This window comes from Etheostoma spectabile, unplaced genomic scaffold (genome assembly GCF_008692095.1).
Source record: "Etheostoma spectabile isolate EspeVRDwgs_2016 unplaced genomic scaffold, UIUC_Espe_1.0 scaffold00000690, whole genome shotgun sequence".
Taxonomy (NCBI): Eukaryota; Metazoa; Chordata; class Actinopteri; order Perciformes; family Percidae; genus Etheostoma; species Etheostoma spectabile.
This window is the reverse complement of record NW_022602631.1, coordinates 1-8,494: the sequence shown is the minus strand read 5'-3', so window position 1 is coordinate 8,494 and position 8,494 is coordinate 1. Positions and strand designations below refer to the sequence as shown.

At 38.2% G+C, this 8,494-nt stretch overlaps 1 protein-coding gene and 1 pseudogene across 1 annotated transcript; both read left to right on the top strand.

Moving 5' to 3' along the window:
- The first annotated feature begins 201 nt into the window (after positions 1–201).
- Positions 202–2,053, top strand: LOC116674562 (protein canopy 4). Its single transcript, XM_032506969.1, has 6 exons — positions 202–402; positions 553–679; positions 863–959; positions 1,127–1,249; positions 1,359–1,476; positions 1,780–2,053. The coding sequence occupies exons 1-6, from the start codon at positions 318–320 to the stop codon at positions 1,890–1,892; spliced, it is 663 nt and encodes a 220-aa protein (XP_032362860.1). The 5' UTR covers positions 202–317; the 3' UTR covers positions 1,893–2,053.
- A 409-nt stretch (positions 2,054–2,462) lies between these two features.
- LOC116674560 (zona pellucida sperm-binding protein 3-like) lies at positions 2,463–5,144 on the top strand (annotated as a pseudogene).
- The last annotated feature ends 3,350 nt before the right edge of the window (positions 5,145–8,494 follow it).

Here is an 8,494-nt window from a genome sequence, read left to right as displayed (position 1 = left end):
CAGACAACCATTCACGCAGACCTACCGCACACACGCCCACTACACACATACCAAACATATATAGCCAAATTGGCCATTACATGTGTGTTTTTTCTATGTGCATGTGTTTTCTGAAGTTGCAGGGCGTTTGCCCCTGTCGGCCACCGTAGTTTTCTTCTATAGACAATTTACCCTGAAATTCATCCACCACGCCTCTACTAGTCATGTCTGTTGAGATACACTACGCATGCGTAGTTTAAAGTTGCCGTCACAAAACGCAAAATGATGTGGCTGCTGAGATAGTTTTGTTTAGCCTGAAAGACAAACAAACTGTTGCAATGAAACTTATCATACTGGTTCTCTTTTGTGTCTGCTGCTCTGTAACATCAGAAGAAGACGAGAGACTGCCGAATAAATGCGAAGGTAGGACTTTGTAACTTGACGTTAATGACAGCGTTATGGGATTGGTCTACATAACGTCAGTTGTGTCCCCTCGAGTGTCTAACTAAACTCTTTGACATGTACATAAATATAAAATAGTTTGAATAAAGTTGTGTTTCTCCTGTCTGTCAGTGTGTAAGTTTTTGTCAGTAGAGCTGCAGGGCGCTCTGGAGAAAACTGGTCGCTCCAAAGAAGTCCTGGAGGTCGGAGAAGTGCTGGGCACAGGCAAGAGAAAACGAAAGATTAAATACAACACCTCGTACGTAGACTCTGGACCTTGGAGTCCAGAAATTATATGTAATTTGTGTGTGTGTGTGTGTGTCTGTCTGTCTGTCTGTCTGTCTGTCTGTCTGTCTGTCTGTCTGTCTGTCTGTCTGTCTGTCTGTCTGTCTGTCTGTGCATGCGTGCGTGGCCAATATTTGAACCTGTGTTCTGATTACAGGGAAACTCGGCTGACTGAAGCGGTAGACAATATATGTGAACGCATCCTGCAATATAATGTTCATGCAGAGAGGCCTGGCAGCCTCCGATACGCCAAGGTTACGTTAAGTTCTCACTTGAATTACCAAGGTTTCAATGGGTTTGTTTTTCTTGTTTATCTTGGAATAAAACCGAGCACTTAATGCTGAAAGGTGACATTTCCCTCAACGGAACATGCTCCACATTAAAAGACTAATATACCCTAACATTTAGCTGTTTTGTGCAGGGTGCCAGTCAGACCATGACGACCCTAAAGAACCTGGTCCACAAAGGAGTTAAAGTGGATTTGGGTCTGCCGTATGAGCTGTGGGATGAACCCTCTGTAGAGGTGTCACACATGAAAAAACAGGTTGGAGTATAAGTTTGCTTGCTGTAAATGTTGGAACAAAACGACCCTTGTTAAAAGTACATAACTAACATGCATATAGTAATATACCTCCGTGTGTGTGTGTGTTTAGTGTGAGACAATGCTGGAGCAGTATGAGGAGGTTGTGGAGGACTGGTACTTCCATCATCAGGACAAGAGGCTGGAGAACTTCCTTTGTGAGAACCACGTCCTCAAGACATCGGAGCAAGGTAGATGACCCAAAGGGAGTAGCACAACAGAGTTACACTCCAGTTCTGCTTTAAATATTATCACTTCAGCTTGGGAGCACATTTGCTAAAGTTTCATCCAACATTCTAGATATACATATTCAAGGCTAATAAATAAAAGTGTGAAAATCTGTGAGTGAGTTAGTGAGTGAGCTTTGAGACAGCCTTCACGTAGGAGGGCCAGAACAACTTTAGGTTCAACTGAAGAACGAGGAGCTATCTAATAAGAGAAGTGAGATGCAACATAGGTGTCAACCTAGTCTTGTTTTTCTCTCCCTCCCTCAGAATGTATAAAGGAGGCATTAAAAGGAGACATGGGGAACAAAGGAGGGGGCAAGGAAGCAGATGGTGACAGCACAGAAGAAGAGGGAACAAGACATGACGCTGGCGAGCTATGAGGAAACCATTGTCAAAAAGGGAAATGCAGAAGACAACACAATAACCTAAATGTTAGCTTTTGGCTGGATGTGACACATGGTCAACAAATTTTTTTTATCTGGTGCCAAATCCTGGTTCTAGAAAATACGTTTGGATTTATGACTTTACACCACATTACTGTTATTATTTTTTATAAGAACGTGTGAGCATTTTAAGTACTGTCGCACATTTTTTAAACACGGATCTATTTGAATTAAGGTTTGAATTTGAAGCCTTTCCTATTGATATTTGAGACATTTGTTTGTACACAATGTATTTGTACACAATGTTACATTTCTCATTATGCCAACATTATATGGTACAAATCCGTATTTTTTAGCAGAAAGTGCAGCAACAAACTGCAGCAAACCAAGACAGAAGAGCAGTTTTTGGTACAACACTGTAATGTCACTTACTTTCGTGCACATTACAGCTTCCCTATATATTCTGTCTAAATTAGTGACAGTTTGGTGCCACACTTTCCAAACCAAACCTCTTTTTTTGTCTTTCTCTCTGAGTTGGCCAAGCTTAAAGCAAACTCTTTGCATCATATGAACAAACCTCACTTTGGCGATCGTGTCAGAGATTACAAGGTCAAGACATTTTTGGTGAAATGTCATGAGGACGGCATCGAGGTTGTGATGAAATCTTATCTGTTTGACCCAGGCCTGACTGTTGAGCCAACACATTTGAGGTTTTGACCTTTCAGTGCTGCAAAAGATCACGGCAGTGTAAAATTTTCATGGAATGGGAAGTACATTATCAGAACACTTCTGATTGACTATGGGAGTAACTAATTGTTGATGAGCCTCCTAATAATCAAAATATAATCTTGGTTTTGCTATAGAGCAGCAAATGTTGATATTATTCACACTATCACCATAAGTCCCTCCCAATGCAAAGAAAACTCAACTGGTTCATAGTTGCTTAATGCTACCATCTAGTGGTTCAATACTGATAAGGCTTTGTGTATCCTTACACAAACGGTTGTTTTGTGCAGTTTACTCAGATTGATATGATGTACAACAACCTCCTGCTGTACTCTCCTCTTCCAACATCACCTGAAGACATGTTTCAAACAGAAGGAGCTGCCATTCCAGTCCAGTGTGAATATGAAAGGTGCATTACATGAACAAAATGGTCTCTAGAGCTGTGGGCCTATATGTGTTGCAGAGGCTGTGTATATTAATATAGTACAGCCAAAAGTAAAAAGTGCTTTAAAGTAAAACAAGGAGATAAAAGACTGAGAACCTTGTATATTATATAATAGAAAGGGAAATAAGTAAACCCTTCAAAGTAAAAGCAAGAAAAAGCCATAGGAAACACTAATTTGGCTTCTCTGACACTTTGCGGGAGGCCTTTCTAGAGTTAAGGAGCAACAAAAGGAAAGAACAAGATCACCTATATTTTTCAGCCTTAAAAGGATATATTCAAGTCTATTGTAAAACAATACTCAAATGTGCATTTCTTTTGTCTCTACTGGCCCTAAAAAGATCCATTCTTTATGCGATTTCTTTTTTTTTTTTTAATATAATTGTTGGGGGACATAACAGACTGAGGGCAGAGTAATGTAATTCATTGTGCAACAGTATAACCATACTACACATCTATATCTTCATATTAACCTGTGAGTGAGACAATTGACAATTAACCCTAGTTAATTTACCATAGTTTGCCACATAAAGATTTAACACTTTAATTTTTCACTACACTATTAAAAGTATTATTTTACTTTAATACATTCATAGCTCATATTATTGGGGAATTTATTTGGATAATTTCTACTATGAATTAATCATTTTTCCTCCTTTTCTGGAATGGAAATGCAAGTGATGTAGGTTGCTGGGTTGAAATCCCTCTACCTTGCAGGAGGTACACGGTGAACAGCAGGGCCTTGAAATCAACCTGAAGTCCCTTGTTCTCATCCAGTCATCACATTTCCTGGACCTGAACTTCCACCTTAAGGTCATGACAAGTGTATGGGTTTCAGTCTGGTGGATTAAAAATCTCCTAACCGTATCAATTCTAAAAAAATAAAAATAAAAAACTATTCAGGAGAAAATATAGGACAAAAGTAGACAGAAGCCCACAACCAGCTACCAGGGAGAATAATGAAGCCATGTCCTGTACTTTGTGTTTTAAAACCCTAACTAAACATTTGATATCCATAATCGCCAAATGCTTTTTAAATCCAAGTTATAACAATGCTCAAAATTTCACACAATAAATCAGTTTTCAAAGACGTGAGTTTCCTTATATATCATTTGCAAATACAATAGATTTTCATAAATGACCAATTGTCACACACACACATATATATAAATAAATAAAATCTTTATTTGGTATTTTAGCCTTACTGAGATAACTGGAGGAGTGAGAGAAAGTCAATAATTTCCTTCCTGGGTGACATGTGATATGGCCAATATCAAGGCGTCTGTAGATTATCAGCTTCTTCTTCATCTGTATGTAAACTGCTGTGTGGCTACTCTGACTTCTGATGTCAATTCTTACCCCAAATACCCCTTCATAGACCACCAGGGGTTAGTCCTTGTGTTTTTTAATGTCTACCATGGTTTATGCAAATATTTTCCTAACGAAAACTACTGCCTTTGAACACATTTTGGTGGCCCACACTGCCAGCATTAAGCTGTCCATTTTCTGTTTCCCATTCTATGTGCACCCAAATTACTGCTCAAATCTGATAAGAATATGTCCAGATGTTTTACAGACTCACATCTGGACGGCTCCAGCTCCCGTTTCCTGCCCAGAGTCCAGAACAAACTCCTTCACATTCATTTCAAACCTTCTTCTTACCCCAGACACTCTGTCAGCACTGGTTTTACATGTTTATAAATGTATATATCTACAGTATAAAGAAACAGCATAAAGAAAATGTCTCAGGTGTGTCCTACTTTCTTCTGTAGATGTACAGTAAAAAACAGGTTATCTGGAAGCAGAGCCCATTTTAAACAAGGACCCAATTAAAAGGCTTGTTCTTTCATGAGTGGGAGGTCAATTTCAACTCACTGTTTTATCTCTTCTTGTGTCCACCATTAAATTAAATCTTAACCTTATCCTCAAAATCAGAACATAGATTAGAACAAGGACATAATCAGAAATGTTTTTATCTCTCAGTCTGTGACCTGTCTGTGAGAGCTGCAACAGGGTTTGAAAGACGAATCAAAGCGGTGGGGCCAAGTCCAACCATAAGAGGGTGCTGAAAACAAAGCACAGATAAAAATGGTATTGCATCAAGTCATGCTGATGTGTGTGTGTATGTGTGTGTGTGTGTGTGTGTGTGTGTGTATACATATAAATATTAGATCTGTCTAAATCTGCCACAGTAAAAGGCCACTCCAAAATGTGCAGTTTTATTGTATTGGGGAAGGAGTCCAAAAACCAGTCCGTAAAAAAAAATAAAAAAAATAAAGAAGTTGCTGGATATTGGCAGGACCTGGAACACGCTGTCATATGCGCCAATCCAGAGCATCCCAAACATGCTCAATGGTGACTTGTATGATGAGTATGCTGGCCATGCAGAACCATGATGTTTTCATCTTGTGTACAGATCTTTGCAACATCGAGCCGTGCATTCTCATGCTGCAACATATGGTGTTGGTCGTGAATGAATGGCACAGCAATGTGCCTCCATAACATATGCTGTGTACCATAACCCCACCGCAACCATGGGCCACTCAATTCACAATTTTGACATCAGCAAATTGCTCCCCACACAACTCCATACACACTGTCTGCTGCCATCTGCCCTGTACAATTTAAACCAGGATTCATCCATGAAGAGAACACCTCTCCAAAGTGACAGACACAATTGAATGCATTTTCCCGCTCAAGCTGGTTGCAACAACAAACTGCAGTCAGGTCGAGACCCTGATAAGGACAAAGAGCATGCAGATGAGGTTCCCTGAGACGGATTCTCTGAAACTTGGAGACGCCGTATGTAAAGAAATGAACATTCAGTTCACGGGCAACAGCTCTGGGACATTCCTGCAGTCAGCATGCCAATTGCAAGCTCCCTCAATACTTGTGACATCTGTGACATTGTGCTGTGTGATAAAACTGCACAATTTAGAGTGGCATGCCAAAATCTTCTTTTTTTTACTGACTGGTTTTCTCGGACCCCGCCAATACAGTAAAACTGCACACTTTTATTGTGCCTGTGCAATAATCATGCTATCTAATCAGCATCTTGATACGGCACACCTGTGAGATGGACGGATTATCTCGGCAAAGGAGAAGTGCTCACTAACACAGATTTAGACAGATTTGTGAACAATATTTGAGAGAAATAAGCCTTTTGTGTAGCCTACATAGAAAAAGTCTTAGAGTTCAGCTCATAAAAAATGGGGGCATAAATAAAATCAGTGATATGTATATATATATATATATATATATATATATATATATATATATATATATATAAATCACAATATGTAATTCATGTGATTACCTGATTCAATTAGCTCCATTGATATTTCTCCCCAGAACGCTGATTGTAACACGAAAATATCTGTATTAAAGTAATTTAGTTTAATGCAAACTTTTAAGCAACTGTAACATGTAGAACAATGTAATTGTCTTTATGTGCAAACTAGAGTGGGAGTTTCTGGCACAATTTTACCATTAACAACATACAGTATGAGGATTAATGTTTTTATAGAAGGAAGAGTTTCCTCTGTAACAATACATACAGCTAAAAACTGTTAAAATTGTGTTTCTGGAGCTGTAACCCTTTCTGTTTTATTTGCAGACTAAACCTGCAGATGCATCTAGAATATCAATGTACTTTCTGATTATTTCATTATCCAGTTTGTCATGAAATTCAGCTGAATGTTGGAATATTTGCACAGTTGGCTCTATATCCAATACATATTGAATAAATTGTTTCCAGGTGTTACAATAACAGATAATCTCTGAAAAACAAAACTCCTTATTTCATACATATTTTAGGTAATTCTATCTTGGTTTTTTTTGTTTACTTTGTTAGCTTTTTTTCTCAGATAACTGTATTTGTAATGATTTGTATGCTGGGCTCCTGATAAATGGTAAAAGGCTAAAAAAGAAAAATCCTGTACCAGTACAGTCACCCATATCCTCATTGCAGAGTTTGCTGATTGCTTTCAACATAAAGCTTTCATCTTTGTAAGATGCATTGTTATCTAACTTTCTTCTAATAATCACAATAATGCTGATGAGATCAGTCAAATAAAAGCTTAAAATGTGTTACCACCAATAGAATTTTTCATACATTTGAGCTTTCTTTTTTTTCACCATGCATGACTATACTTTAAATATGAACATCTGTCAACACTGTTCATTTTAATTAATTACATGCTTGACTTCTTTTGATAATAAGACCGTATATTTTATCCTATTACACAGGCAGCTCATAGAGTGGTTTTGCTATTGTCATTTCATTTTGAATCTTTTATCAGACAAAAGGACATACTGCATTGTCTCCAATTTTTTCTAATTTAACAAAATGATCTAGGAACGCGTTTGCATTCTGCTTTCGTATTTGCTTAATTTGTAAAGGTGGATAATGGACACAATCTTAAACCTACATAATTTGTGTACAAACAGGTGGTTGCGCTTGGTTACCCAAGCTCTGCTTCTAAAACCTTATAGGCTACCACCTGTTGGAATATCTGGATTTCCATTTTTGTTATATCATCATAAGCAGAAGGTAAAACTGGACACTTTACAGATTTTTACTCTTGACCTCTGATCCTTAAACACAGCAGGTTAACTTGCAGTTTATTGGTGAGTGAGAACTCAGTCTCCTCCCCATTCTGTCCAGCACCTGTCAACATGTCAAAGACAAAGTGAGGGAAGCTTAGAAAACAAAAACAAAAATTGCATTTGGATTCATTGTAACCAACATCATTTTCCACTCTGATCTATTTGCCAACCATGTTTCAGAGCCAACGCCTAAAAGGTTTTCAAGGACATCTGTTACATGAAAACAAATCATCATAGTTGTGTGCAATTATATGTTTTTTAATGCCAACTTTTAGTATCCAGAGATCTATCTGGTCAATGAGAAGAAGTCCGATGCTGCATCTAGGACGGTTCATGTCAAAAGTCCATAATTTCCTTCTTCTCCATACTGCTGTATGAGAGGTCATAGGGGAGGGAACCTGATCTCCTTGAAGATCTACTAGATGACGGGGGCAACCCCTGAAATGGACAGGACATGTGAGATACTTCTCCACGTTAATAGAGGATCTTTTTACAGCCTCTGAACCTTTATATCCCAAAGTAGAACATGCAGTGCGTGATACCAACATATTTTGGTTTTCAGAGGATACTGCTGTGCTTAAAGCTTGAACGATACAACAGCTTGCCAAGATCCAAGACATAAAAACATGTGGTATTACCATTGTGATAGCTTATTTCTTTACCTCATCCCTGGGAAAATGCATACACATGACAATCTGAATATGATGTAAAATTCTAAACCTAATATCATCATTGCATGATTGGTTTTATCCAGTATTATGCAATGATGAATTGATGATTGTCTTTTACCCATGCTTTAGTATTTGTAGGAGGGTTTTGCACA

Coding starts and splice junctions, on each gene's coding strand:
- LOC116674562 (XM_032506969.1), top strand. CDS start 318: ATGAAACTTATCATACTGGTTCTCTTTTGTGTCTGCTGCTCTGTAACA. Junction 403..552: donor ACTGCCGAATAAATGCGAAG/GTAGGACTTTGT, acceptor CCTGTCTGTCAG/TGTGTAAGTTTTTGTCAGTA. Junction 1,477..1,779: donor CCTCAAGACATCGGAGCAAG/GTAGATGACCCA, acceptor TCCCTCCCTCAG/AATGTATAAAGGAGGCATTA.